At 38.4% G+C, this 15,264-nt stretch overlaps 1 protein-coding gene across 4 annotated transcripts in view; it reads right to left on the reverse strand.

Moving 5' to 3' along the window:
* Positions 1 to 14,120, reverse strand: part of LOC147255859 (paired box protein Pax-7-like) — a 66,525-nt gene extending 52,405 nt beyond the window's left edge. Inside the window, exons 1-4 of one of the 4 annotated variants that reach the window (XM_086213890.1) lie at positions 13,252 to 14,120; positions 12,107 to 12,342; positions 11,674 to 11,803; positions 11,329 to 11,457 (exon numbers count right to left, since the gene is read on the reverse strand). In XM_086213890.1, the coding sequence (XP_086070016.1) occupies positions 11,329 to 11,457; positions 11,674 to 11,803; positions 12,107 to 12,342; positions 13,252 to 13,336 (580 nt within the window). In that variant the 5' untranslated portion in view covers positions 13,337 to 14,120. Of the gene's footprint in view, positions 1 to 11,328; positions 11,458 to 11,658; positions 11,804 to 12,106; positions 12,370 to 13,251 lie in introns of all 4 variants that reach the window. The other 3 variants (XM_086213889.1, XM_086213888.1, XM_086213887.1) reach the window with 3 other exon arrangements.
* Positions 14,121 to 15,264: the final 1,144 nt, after the last annotated feature.

Here is a 15,264-nt window from a genome sequence, read left to right on the forward strand (position 1 = left end):
CTTTATCGGGGCATTATGTCTTAGCAAACTACTATTAAATGCAAAGTCTTTATCTTCTTTCCTCCCCAGGCACTGGCATGCTCATGTCTTTATTTAGGAGATAAAAATAGCCACAAAAAAATTGCAGACTGTCAATATAAACACTGATAAAGATTAGAGCCGGGAGCAAATATAATAATAAGAGCCACTCATAAGATATACTCGACACAGCAAAGCCCTCAGTGGACATCTGCAGGCTTAAAGAAAGCAATTGCAGAAAGTTTTAAAGAGCAATAGAATAATCTCATTCTGGAAAAAACTCGATTAACAATCAGAGGAGTGATTTGTGCTTGTTGACTCTCTGTCCAGATTCTCTTTAAAAAGCTTTGAAATGCATTCTGATACATTTGTAAGAGACAGAAGAGTAGGTGAATATTACCGCTTATCACTCCAAAGAAAACAAACATTTTTCAAGCCAATCCAGGCCAGCCAGACTGCTTAAGACCTCGCAAATACTGCACATTCACACAGGAAAATAAAATGTATTCTTATCTTAAAAAGATCAATAATAGGTAACATATATTTTATACAATAAAAATCTGATTAATATAAATAATTAACATTTCTATTATTTATATATATTTCTTATTATTTTTTTCACTTTTACCATTTTAAGAATAGTCTGTATTTGTTTTTGCAGACCCTTTAAAATGTAACTGAAAAGTCACCCATACAAAAACATATGTAAATAGGAGCTTTCGTAGCAGTCCAGTGTTTTATGTGGAGGTCAACACAATGCATTGCAAAAGTATTTCACAATACAGATTCAATCATATTCTGTTACAGGTATTCTAATTTTCATTTATTATACTTTCTTAGACTTGAACTTGATTGCATGTTCTTTTATGCTAAATGGACAAGTATAGAGAACACTGCCTTTCTGGATTCATCCTAGTTTATTAGATTTGCCCATATAACCACCTCCCGCACTACTGTAAGTTTTATAGAAAAGGTCCAGTGCCACTCTATTTTTTGTTCATGTTAACTAACCAGTATCATGTGAGATTACGTTAACTTTTATGTGAATCAAGGAGAAACGTTTAAGAATGATTTATACGCAAAATTATACATTCCACAGACACAAATATCTCAAAGATTGTGTATACATTCACTACAGAGTATATATACATATATATATATATATATATATATATATATATATATATATATATATATATATAATAAACATAAAGCAAACCTACAAAAAACTACCAACAAAAATATAAAAGTGTTATTTTCTTCTGGTGACACTCATCAGAGCTAAGCAAAATGTGCAGTAAAATACATTACATTAGAATTTTGTATTTAGTTATTCAGACAGAATGATGAGTACAGAATCAGTGGATATTGAAAGTATTGCAATGGTTTGAAGATGAGCACACCCTCACACAGCTGGCGTCCTCAAAATGGCTGCATTCAACACTAGCCATCATTCTCACATGTGGAGCACGTTTCTGAAGTGCAACACTCATGTTTAGGACATGTGTATTGTCTTTGCATAAAAAAGGGGAAAAAACATAAAAAGAGAGAAAAAAGATTCTTCAGAATGAGGCAGACATGGAAATAGTGGGGGGAAAAATTCAAAAAGGAATTCAAGCAAAAATCTGATTGCTTTGTTTTTTCCACTCCGGATTTGACAAAAATTTAGAAATATCACCAAATTACTTAAATATCTGTCTGTAATTCAGTTCTGTATGTCCCTACTGCAACACAAATAGGTACTTATCAGGACTACCAGTTTCTCTGTGAGTCTAGTTTCCTCCTTTGTTCCGCAAAGCACAAAAGTTGCATCTCAAGGGCTTTGTCACTTCAGCACAAACTTTTATTGTTTGATCCTCACAAGGCCACTTTCCTTCTGACTGTCAACCCAAAGAGGACTAGTGGCTCTAATAGGCACTAATTTACTGATGTCAATGTCACTTGATATTTTCTTTCAGTTTTACATTCATTCATTTTTCAAATAAAAACATTTACATTTCATGTTTTCATCGGTTCTCTTGTCGACAGATTTACATGGCATTTGTTCATTGTCTTAACATAATGAAAGGTTATGCTACACTCAAACTGCTGATGTGCATATGGTGTCTTTATCCCTAATTGTGTTAAGCCATCTGCTGCTTGCAGCGGCTGTATGAAGCACAATATTTTTACTTACACCCAAACAAGGCTAAAGAGTGTATAGTGAGTGGACCACAGCAAGCCCTCCCACTGCAGATGTACATTTATTCAAAGCAGTAGCATTAGAAATGCCGATCAGCTCAGCAGCACAGAGAAGCTTTCCTTTCAACGTTTTGCTGTTGTCTAGCTCAATCGTGTCACTGTGAGGGAGTCTATTCAGAGGTATTCAAGCATCTGCCTTCAGGCTACAATGGTCGCCACTTTATAAACTGTCAGCCTGCTTGCCTCAAGCCTTTGCTTCATATTGTTTCCTATTCTTTAATAAACTTGGAGGAGTTCATCAACTCCTTCAATGGCAAATGCACACACAAAATAATAGACAGAAGGGCCTCTTATTCCCTCGGCTCTGGTTGTTTTGACAAATATATTTTCTGTTAAAAAAACAAAAACAAGAATATGCAGAACAGTACAGAACCTGGTGCTATCTAACATTAAAGTGATCCAATGTCTGGCTTGTGAATTTCATATTAATTGTAACTTATTGTGTGTGTGATGTCAATGGAAATAGAGGATTTTTATTGCATCGGAACTCCACTTTGGATCTACATGTAACATCAGCAGGGTGGAGGTCATTGAGCTGCTACACTGGCTCAGTTTGTTCTGCCTGCTTTAATGACCAGGTTGTGACGAGTGGGGAGAAAAAATAAAACAGCTGCTGTCACGCACTTGTCTCACGTGACCAACGTGGTAAATGTAGCCGGATTACAATAATTACTAACTTTATACCATATTATCTTTATTTGTGTACTCATGTTCTAATGATTTGACATAATTATCTGGAAAAAAAATAATGATCGGTCTTGAAACAGAAACAATGACAAGGCACTCTTGAAAAATTAAACTTTAAGGCAACTCTAAAATTAATAAAAACAACCAGTTTGGCCCTTTTGGTAATGTTTTACATTTGAAATTGGCAGCATCGCAGCCTTACAGCACATGCTATTCGTTATACTACATATCAAAACGGTAGTGTGAACATGGTTAAAAATTTACAGTAATTTACAGTGGCAAATAGTACTGAAGACAGGGTCACACTAAGTGAAGGACGGAAAGTTAAAATCATCTGTGCTTCAACATGGGAACACTTACACCATCACTGCTCAAGCTGTTTTGATACAACAACTCCTACACAAATCTGTCTGTTAATATCAAGGTATTTTAGTTTGGAAAATTCACACATTCAAAACATATTCCATACCGCCAGGTCTAATTACAAATCCAGGCCACTTACAAAACAAGAGTCTGCCCCTTGCTCTGTGTCCATGAGGAGGCTGATGTAAGCTCTTCAGCTTGGGAACAATGCTGGGTTCCCCTCATGGCCTGCAAATATGTTTACTATGTGACTCAAATAATTTTATGGCAGATATGGAGTAATACCTATTAATCCACTTTCATACCTTTCAGTAGTGTGAACAGCTACTCGACCCTTTAACAATTGCCAGACTATTATGCCCTGGTAATCGCACTATATTTAAGGTAATTTCTTGCCAGTTATTTTGGATATTTGCTTTTTCTGAATTTGATTTCTTCCACAGATTGATGAATGAAACCATCAACAAGCCATCCAAACACTGAGACTTTTCAATGAAGACTTTGAATAGGATGCATTCTATCATCTTAACATTCGATGTTAATATTCAACTGTTATTGTTTATCTTTTTTTAATGGAAAAAATGCAAATGACAGCTTATTAGTTCTATAGTACAATATAAAGAAAAATATTCACATGTAGTTTTGTGTTTGGTATTCACATAATACACACACGAGATTTTACGACTGGAAATGTGTGAAAACATTTTAAAAATCCCATGCATTACAAATGACTTTCATATGTGCTATATTTATAAAGGTAAATTTGGACCAACTTAAGTAAAAGACACAATTTTTCCCCAAGCCGCTTTCTCCTCTCCTTGCAGTACTTTGTAGCATTTGAATCCTGATGTGTCAAGTAAAATAAACAGATGATATACCCAAACAACTGCTGTTAACAGAATAAATAAATACTTTTTTAAATCAGCAAATATTTTAAAGGGGTGTGTTTGGATTTGTGGGCTATTGGCTACAGCCCTAATATTTTTTTAGGATTTTTGTCCAAATGATAAAAGTAGCCTTTATTTGTTTATTCTTAATTTCCCCAGATAGAGAATTCCAATAACACAATATGTTTTCTTGTTGAAAAGCAAGTGACAGCGAGTAAATGCAAATCTAAATGTAATCTACTGTAGACGTTAACAATATGCAGATGATCTTATTTAAACAATTCAAGACATAGATAGCTTTGTTTCTAATGTAAAAACAAATAAAGTGGTAAGACGGAATGAAACTAAAAGGCATTTTCAGAGACAATAATTTTGTCTGGGAGAGTGTCTTTAAAGTTATGATTCCAATCCTGCAGCAATCTGTGAAAGAGGACAAAACCCTCACTGAATGGTCTGAAGCAGGCTCTCCAGAGCCAAATTAGTTGGATTAAAGCAGACGTCTCCCTGCCAAATCCCAACATAGCAGCAGCTAACAAGCCAGTCAAGCACAAGATATCAAGTTAACCTCTCTTGCCCTCCTTAAAAATAAAAAAACAGAGTGAAATATTCAACCCCATAATGTTTTGTTGCAACATCACATTCAAAAGAGGTATTCATAATTATAGATAGCCATTTTCTCCAAGAGACTTATGGAATCTCAATTGATTAGAAATAACTTTTGATACAATATATCGGAACAAAGGTTTACACGCTACAATCTGTATTCCATTTGGAATGTTAAAAATTGATATGAAGGAATCACAGTTGACATCTGCAGTAACTGGAGCTGCAGAGCTACAGCACATGAGCTATCTGGCTGTGGGAGATCGCCACAAGACTCATCGAGGGCTCAATTAATGACCAACTAAAGTCATTAATTTGTTGTTGCCATATTGTCTGTGCTATGTGTTGTGATTTCATTGTGCTGTGTGTATCCTTTGCAAATGGCCTGTTAATGGGACACCCAAGGCTTCTGACTGCCCTCAACCCTGTTTTGCCTGTTTGGTCTTTGTGCACCGCTTCTCTTTTGTTGGCTGATCAGCTTCCCATTGGGTCGCCAGACAAGATTCTTGGCATTTGTCGGCGAAATGAAAGGGGGATTAAGGGATGGCTACTGAACACTCCATGGCAAGAGTGGGTTGCTATTCTCCTGTTCAAAGCCCCTTTCCAGCTCAGCAGCTCCCCTTTATATATATTTGTTTTCTGAAAAGCATCATTGAGAAGTCCAAAGTGCTACAAGAAGTAAAGGACAATCAACAAGTAGGTAAGCACACTCAAAAAATGGTAATTGCTGAAAAGGAGAAGAAGCAGTCCAATTAGCAGCAATCAAGGTTGCACTTGCAACACAGGAGTATAGATTTTTAATGTTGTCATGATGTGAAGTGTTATTTTTGAAACATGTATAGAACATCGCGAATATTATAACGATGTCATATATTGTGTATTATTTATGTTATTTTCTCAAAATAACAAATTATTTTAGGACAGTTAATGTGACATCTATTGACAAAGAGTTTAATCAGTTAAATTACTGACAGATTACCAAAAAAATTTTAATTGCCCCCCCTATGTGAGCCTATAATTATAGATTATCTAATTAACAGAGTACAAGCTAACAATTACTAATTATTGTTGTAAAAGTTATGCATATTATCAGCTTCATCTTTTTTACTGAATGTTGGATGAATATTATGTTGTTTAAAAAAGAATTATACATATTCAAATGTATTTAAAATACAAAATTTAGAGGCAATATCACATGAAAATTATACTTGGAAATAATCAGGAAATTTCTGAAGCATCTCATTGATTTGTAATTAATTGGTGTTGATGTACACAGGAGATGCAAAGCTAAAAACAAGACTCAACCTCAAGTGTACTTGCGTCTATCCCTTTGCTTTCTCCTATGCTGCTACTGACCCACTTTCCCCCCACAGGGATCCGTGCGTGATCACCTAATGCTATCCACGCAATCCTCAGCGGCTTGATCCAACCATTAACTCGTTCCTTTTACATAAGCAGAGACACATTCACAAAGTGGGTTTGGCCTTGAGGCTGAACTATTCCAAACATCATCAGCTGCACCTGGAAGCATTCAGTGCCAGTTGTACTCATGGGAACATTCTGAATTGATCAGCTATTTGAATTTTTGTACCGGTGAAGAAAAATAAAAGAAAGGAAGATTTTTCACAGATAATCCAGGAGGACAAGATGTCCCTCTTGAACTGAACCCGCTCGTCTTGTTGGGGGCACAGGGGCCTAAATAGGTCCTGTCCCTCATGGCAAATGGGCTTTAAATAAAAGACAGGCAAGCCTGAAAGCACCGCTGGCACCAGCAAAAATGATGAAGTCATATTGTGGCAGTGTCACTGCAAATGCTTCTGATAAGTAAGAGCAGCAGAGGATGAAGCCTCTAAGCTGCTCACTTTCCCCCAGCAGCTTCCTCTTCTCCTCGCCTAAGTTTCCCTCTGTTAAAAAAAACACCACACATGAATCCTGTCCTCAGGTATACCTCGGGTTGGGTCGGCAGACTGCCACAGCTGCTGCTTTCCACAGCAGACTCCTTCTGCTCACTATTTCCACATTCCAACCATAATATACACCCTTAACTACCTCCCAGCGCGGAATCCATAACACACGTTACCGCTTTTACATTTACAAAATACTTACAAGGGAGGACAAAAAAGCTGTCATTACACAGAGGTCATATCTAGTGAGTGATGCTCCAAAAAGGAAAAGATCATGTATGCGCATTTATACACATGATAACTTATTTTAACAGATGGCACAAAAGTGATACTGAATAATAGATATCATTGGGACATACAGTCAAAAAAGGTGGTTTACAATGATAGGATTTTTTTAATGATGCCATATTGTCAATGTAATTACTATTCATACCTTTGAAATGAAGGCACCTGTCCTTGTAATATTTATGGATATATCCAGACAATGTAATTCATGTTGTCAATTACTACATTATAGAAAAGTGCAAGTACACACTTCACACTGCAGGATTCCTGTTGGATTAGTATTTCATTTCAAATCAAAGTGTTCTTCATCTGATGCTCTTCATTCTTTCATGTACTCCAGCTCAGCAACTGCCCTTTTTGGTTTGTTGTAAATAAATGATAATCTATACTGAAGTTGAAGTGGATTTTCATATCAATATGAGAAAGTACCATGAAGTCATGACATATATCAACTCCCCGTGTCATTTCAATAACTCCTGACAAAATTATTCAATGTCAAAGTATCCACGCAACCCACCATACCCCTAAAAAATGCCTGACATTTCAGAGAGAAATTGTTCTTTATTTTGTACAAAATTTTCCTTTGATATGGAAAAATGGCGCACGTAAATGAATATGTTACACAGTTTTAAAATTTTCAAATTCAGATTTTCATAGATTTGGAACTATTCTTTGTTTTTCTTATCTCCACCTTTACATCTAAATTGATTCTTGCTGTGTGAAAACAAAGGAAAGAAAACCAAGATGGAGGCTGCTATTTAAATTGCATTGCATTATATATAGCAATCTTATCTATTTAAAATGTTACCTCTACCCGTTACGTAATTGGCTGGGCTTGGGCTATCTATCTGTAAGGATTACACAAAACACTATGAAAGGATTTCCACAAATGTATTTCCCTGAGACATCTCAGCCCAGGGAGGAACCCAATCAAGCCTGGGAGTGATCAGAGCCCAACTCTTGATCCAGGAGTGTTTTTTGTTTTTTTTTTTAATTTAAGAAGGATTCTTCATCACTATGGGATGGGCAAAATTTGACATTTTGATACAATATATTTTAACTCCCAATGGCATGTTACCTTAAATGTTTGTAATACTTCTAAATATTACCACCTAAGGGTGAGCTACTGGCCTTAGCAGAGGTCTGCGCTTTCTGAATACATTTCTACTTTGTTTACCTATTAACGGTGAAAAAATTAGACGGTTACCCAGCCCTTTTGTATGTGCCATCTTCAAACATTTCATCTGAGAGCTACAGCTCAAAGCTGGGCAGGTCTAAGAGAAAAAGAGAGCAGACACTTCGACTGGAGAAGATGAATGGCTTTAATGATCAGTGGATTATCAGATTCCATCACAATGACGTTCAGTGTAACAGTAATGCAAATGATTATCTTTATTATTGTTACAACGGTGTTGGCTTCCAGCCCCCCATGTGTTTTTTATATGTCTCTTAAAAATGGGAATTTTTGTTATGAGGCAGCGAGGGGGAAAGGGGAGGTTAATCCTAGTTTAATACACTGATGCACAGCCCAGGACCGAGGCTGTGATGATTGTGTTATCTCCAGCCAACATTTGGGTCTCCCTCAATTTCAACCCGGCAAAATAGCTGGAAGAAAGTGCAGATGGAGTGGAGTAAGTGCGGCTGCCCGGGGAAAAGTGTTATTAATAGCTGCTATAGAACTTCCCACAGCCTGTGCTCACTGTAAAACTGCTTCTCGTCACTTCCATCGGATTTGTTTGAAGTGCTCTCTCGATCCTCACTGTCAACCTCTTAATTTTTTTTAACCAGGCTCGCTCAGTCCCAGGAAACTGTTTTTAAGCCCACACTAGGGTATGCAGAGGGTTGGTAGACAAGATATTGGTTAAAATGCTACCCTGACCACATATCAGTCGTCAGTGATTTCCAGCCTACCCGTACTATTGTGCAATAGTGGAGGCCTAACAATTTCACGTAAATATTTGAAAACAAATTTGATACTACTTGCTTTGTAGTTCAATCACTGACTCAGAATAATTTCATTCAAACTGAGTAAAATCAATTATCAGCTTTTTTTATTACACCATGTTTCTGTTGCGCACACACACACACACACACACACACACACACACACATACATATATATATATATATATACATAGTACTTACGCATAATTTTATTTCATTCTTCCTCTAGTGTTTTGTTTCAATTCTTCTATTTATTCACGCTCTGTATATACTTTTGTATATTTCTTTATCTTTAAAATGCATGTTTAGTTATTTACTATTTATTATGTTCTCAGTGCTCTATTTTTACTTTCCCTTTCCTGCTGTAACACTAGAAATGTCCCCTTTGAGATCTGTCTCAAGGCTTATGTCAAATGTGATCTTCAGAATATGATTTCATATTTATGTATATATATATATGTATATATATGTATATATATATACATATATATCACATTTCTGATTTTTACAACATTAACAGCTTCAATTTGCTGACCTTATATGAAGATATATGGGCTGTGTGAATTACATGTAATTTCTTGTCTGCATGTAACTGAAAAAGAAATTAAAAAATGGATAATAGCTATTTATACAGTTATAAACCCTTGATGTATATATTTCAATTGTTCTTCTGTATATTGTGAGGAATTTTGTGACATTTGTGTATAGTTTGAAGGCTCCACAGACACTAAACTGCCTAATTTGCATGTAGAACGTATCTTACCACTGCATGTTGGTGCTAACCTGTCATTTGAAAATAACAGTTCATCTGATTAAAAATGGCAGTCAATACCAATCCTCCATTAGTTTGTTTCGGTAACCCACACCCAGTCACTCAGATTCATTCTATTACTAATATACACTTGTACTCCCCCCAAAGTTTTGCCAATGTGGCACCAAAAACAAACCCATAAAAACAAATGAAATTAATATTTCAAAAATGCAATCTAAATAACACGCAAAGGAAGCCATAAAATCTCATGAATTTTCGCCGCAGGCTCCACACCACGAAGTGAGCCGCTGAAAGATGAAAGTGAATAAAAAAAATAAAAGCTCAATTTAATCTGCTTTAAAGCCCTTCAACAGAATGCATGTGCCTGCAACTGTAAGAGTGAGGGCTGATAGGGGATAAATATATTTTTTACCATGCCTTTGAGCTATTACACCCTTCTCCAACACAGACGCCTATTCAACAGACAGCACTTTCATTACCAGCTGTAATAGGCTAAGTCTTCAAATTATTAAATGCCAGGACCGGATGACAGAAAGACACAAGCCAGGCTGGTCTTCTGAAAAATATGAAAAGGAGGACAGTTGATACCACTTTGAAACCCATCGAATCAGTGGTCAGGAAGCACTGGGAGCTACAGCTCTTAAGTTTAATTAATGGACAGCTGATCCTGCCAAAATGCTTGACTGAAAAGGCCTACAAGACGCACAGCATGGAGGTTTTTCTACAGGCGGGCTCTGGGGGATGAAAACTGATCTGACACAGCGCTGTGGAAAACATTGATGAAGAAAAAATAGATATACAAATTGCAATTTTGTTGAAAAATGAGAAGAATAGCAAATGAAGAAATTCGCTCTTAATTTGACATATTTAAGGAGTACATTATGTTCTGCTGTTTTTACATATGCAAACCACATGAATTGGAATTGGATTGACTTGGATTATTTAGGCCTATAGAATGCCTTCCACCGATGACCAACTTTAACTGTTTTTTTCTTCTTAAAATTATGTTTTCTGTGAATTTATTTTTTTCAAAAGATTTTCAAGAAATTTTAATTGGCATGAAGAAATTTTTGAATTGTATGTAGGGCACCTTAATTAGCATCTGGATACCCCCATTTGTGGATTTGATTTTTGAAAGTCTTTAATGTTGTTTTGGGGATTTTTTTTTCCAGAGGTTTTTTTTTTTCCAAACCGAATGGTCTCTGCCTCTAAATCCTGCTGACTTTGGGTCAATACGGAAAAGAGGAGAATTTTTCGGGTGAGCAGGCCTCCACGAGGATGTGGGCCCCCAGCTGCAAGGTGCATGCAGTGTCCCCGCCGGGTCGCCTGTAATTGATATTGACTGGCACATCGGTCATCTGTCAGCATCGCTTTCAAGGCAGCGTTTAAGCAGCGCCACAGGAGCCCGATCCACTCCAGCGCTCCCCGTCATAAATAATTAAGCGGCTCCTGGGTCTGCTGGGAAAACAGCTTAAAGGAGGAAAAACCGAAGCGACAAAACGCCCACTTGGGCCCAATTTGTAGACAATTCATCATTTAGACTGTTAGCACAACAACCAGCTGTCCACATGCTCCCTAACTGCTCACAGCGGCCTAGCGGGCGGGAAGAGGTCCTCCGGCCTACCTTTATCACCGAGGATGCCGTCGATGCTGTGTTTGGTTTTCTTATCCCCTTCTTCATCCTTTTTATCAAACTCTTCCTCGTCATCCTTTTTTCCAAATCGAGCTCGAAGTACTCGGCTGATTGAACTCACTGAGAACATAAATGGAGTGTCATTAGATGATAATAATAATAATAATAATAATAATAATAATAATAATAATAATAATAATAATAATGTTCGATGCCCTAATTCTAAAATTACGGCCTGCCTTTCGTATTAACAGTCTTTTCTTCGTATTCATTTGAATGGGAAGATAGCGGAGGAAGAAAACAGAAATAAAAGCAGCTTACCAGTGGAGGCCTCACCTGAAGGGACTGTGCTTCTGTCACACACGCCGTCCTTCAGCAACTTATCCCGGATCTCCCAGCTGAACATGCCGGGGTTGTCTCGTTTATACTCCTCTATCCGTTTCTCTACGTCTGGCGTGGCTACCTGCTACAGGTGGGACAATAGGACCGAGAGATACGCGGGAAACCAAGTGAGCACATTCGGATTAAACGATTTTTGACTGAAAACACTCAAAAAGAAGCAGCATCAGCATAATAAAGAACATTCTCATCGAACAGCAAATTATCAGAGGGCCTAAATAGAATGGTGGCCTAATTTAGAAACCTGATATTAAGGCCTAATTATATGACACCAATTAGCCTCGTGTAGGCCATATTGTTATTTATCATTAGCATTCGAAGCATTGCTGCTCTTTATACGTCTATTCTCCCTCCTGCTGAGGGCCCTCACCCTGGGCTTGCTGCCTCCTATGGCTCCGGGCCGGATGGAGCCGGTCTCCTGGTAGCGGCAGAGGATCTTGGAGACGCAGCCGTGAGAGACCCGCAACTGTCGGGAGATTACACAGGGTCGAATCCCGTGGTGAGCCATCTCCACTATCTTGTGTCGGATGTGGTTGGGTAGAGGGCGTCCGTTAATAAATACTCCGCCAAGCTGATTCACCCGTCCCTGGCCCAGAGGAGTGGATACTGCGGACGACACAAGGCGGGAGCGCGCTTCAGACAGGAAGGACATCGCAGCATTATTTGTTTTCTTCTATGTAATGTTAGCAATCTGAAAAAATAATGATATGTTACATACTCCTATTCTACCATGTTAGGAATTAGGAAATAATGCGATATTTGTGTTTGTCGTGGGCAGGATGGCAGTTGGAGGTGAAGAGGTTGGTCTTCTCGTCATTATTATTCACCATCACGCCGTCCCAATGGGGACGTAATCCTCGGCTTCGCCTCTTTCTTTTCTATTATTGAGTTTGATTTGAAATTGCAGGCGCGGACATGAATCCCTCATCTTTCTTTACCGACGTTGTTTGGGTTTGCTTTGAATTAATAAATTGGTCAAAACTGAAGATTAATGGACCACAAACTCCAGTAGGCCTGCTGTTTACTTTGGTCAGGATATTTAGCCCGAGGCCTTTTAACGGGCCTATTTCTTGTGACAATGTTAGCAAGAGGCTAAAAGGAATTTTAAAAGAAGAAAATGACTTAATGTGCATTTCATTATGTAGTCAAGGCCTGTCACGCTTTAAAACTCCTCCAGCAAGACTCTTTCCAGCCGAGCGTGTTACGGGCCCTTTCTTTTCTTTTCAATATAGACTTTGGCACAGTAGCCATTTTAACATGATATTGTGGGTAAACACAGGTGTCAACCCGCCTAACACAGTCTGTGTTCATTTCATTAAGAAAACCTATTTTCTTCCCTCGGGCTACTGCGAAAAGCCTCTATATGGCTGTAAATATTTTCTTTTCCTCATGTTAACGAAAAAATGAAACAAATATAAAAATAAAAAAATCTCCTCTCCAAATGTGCACCGGGCCTGGCTGCTCTGTGACGGATGTGAAGCCGTATTCCAGCGCTCCTGCTACGGTGAAGCTTACCTTCCAGGGGGAAACCGGTGCGGGGGTAATTCTGTCCTGGAGCTGGGCGCATCATTCGCGGTACCGTTCCTGGCAACGACGACATAGTAGCCTGCCGTTAATAAATAAATACTAGGAGAAAAACAAAAAAAATAAATAAAAAGAAACAAACAAAAACAAGTTGAAGTGTCCAGTTGGAGTGTAGATAGACTTGGTCAGAAATGTTTTGAAAATTGCTGAAAGGTCCAGTGTATGTCGGAGGAGAAAACGTGCTGAAAAATAAACATGAAAGCTCCAGAACTGTGTAGCAGCGCGCCGGTGAGGCAGCCGGAGAGTTTCGGCAGCAACGTGCAGCTGGATGCGGAGCTGTGGGGATTCCTGACACTCATGGACCTCCTCTGTCTGTCTGATAGGAGTTTATTTAACCGCTGGGAAGGATGGACTAGTCTGACAGTCTCCCGGACTAGTCCAAACCAGGCGGTTCAAGACCGGGTACAGGTCGCGAGCACCGATAGGTTCCAAGAGCTTTCAAGTTTCAAGTTACAGCAGCCAATGGAACAGAAGAGATCTCTCTCTCTCTCTCTCTCTCTCTCTCGCTCTCTCTCTCTCTCTCTCTCTCATCCTCATCTCCCTATTTCTCTCTATAAAAACACATGCTCACACACACCACACCACACCACACACACTGTCATAACTATGAATTAGAAGAGGAAAACAACACAATAAGCAGCCTACATTTTTTGTAACGCCAAAACCAATGACCCACCATCATACATTCCCAGTTTTCTGTTAAAATTTCTGTAAAAAAAAAAAAAATCAGAAAGGCCCCACTTTAGGTTGTTACAGAAATGCAAATCCCCAAATATAACATTCACATAAAAATGCATTCACCCTTACCTTTAAATGTTTATGAGCACTGTTCCTCATTAGTTTAAACATTATAGCTATGCTAGGGCTTACAAAGACACGACAGCCAATTTACAAACCATCAAATTTTAGGCCTAATAAAATGCGTGGGCTAATAGAACTCATCTCCCTTTTCTACATTACTACTCCATGCAACTTGTTACTGTGCAGCTGTCCGAATCCAGATGATCCCTGACATGAATAAAATACTTAAATTGCTCTCTTCCAGATGTTGCATGTAAACATGTTTCCTGCATGTGTGATCACATGTTGGAAGACCGCATCACTGTTGCCTGTGATTTGTGCAAAGTGGACAGTATTGTCAAATTTTTAAAAAACGGCATCTTTTATACTGTTATTGGAAAATTGTTACTGCATCGAGCTCCAACAGCTCAATTCCATTTACCACCACCACAAAGCATTGCAATGTATTGCATTTGTTTTTATTTCCCCACCCATTGCTAATTAACAGACACCCCCACACACACATACCCGGCTACTGTATACATGTAAAGTATATGAACAGATAAACAAATGGAGACACACCCATGGAGTGCAATGCGAACATATGTTGCTGTCTTTTAAGTAGGTTGAGGATGAAGTGGAAGTCCTGAGGCTCAGAAGAGATTCCCTACTCCCAGTTTGTTTTGTTAGCAGAGCTGACAGAGGGACAGTGCTGTTGCTCAGCTGAACAGAGGGGTCTAGAAAGATTAAGCAACAATTACTGAAGAGGGAAAACGCTCTTTTCCACGTTGGCTCGAAAGGCTTTAATAGTGACATGGTTCAGACATTCAACAACAATCCACCGCAGTCTCTGTTGGACATTCCCAGCAATAATATGACAAATTTTCCCTCGCGTGGAGCTGACACAACTATCTGGACTACCAGGGGACATCTGACAAGCGGTTGGGGATGATATACAGTCGCTGCTTGGTTAACAATTTGCAAAAAGAAAACAAAATCCAGATCTCCATTTACTGTGTGGACATTGTGGACATTAGCATTTCCTCCATGCATCTGCTTACAGTTCATTCTGCTGTCAATTCACCAGGTCCACTCGCTGACTCTAATGCGACCACTGCAATAGCTCTGCCATAACATTTGCCTTTAGAACAATAATAAGATTCA

Source organism: Aulostomus chinensis, chromosome 9 (assembly GCF_037954235.1).
Source record: "Aulostomus chinensis isolate RoL2024-O1b breed Wild chromosome 9, RoL_Achi_v1.0, whole genome shotgun sequence".
Classification (NCBI taxonomy): domain Eukaryota; kingdom Metazoa; phylum Chordata; class Actinopteri; order Syngnathiformes; family Aulostomidae; genus Aulostomus; species Aulostomus chinensis.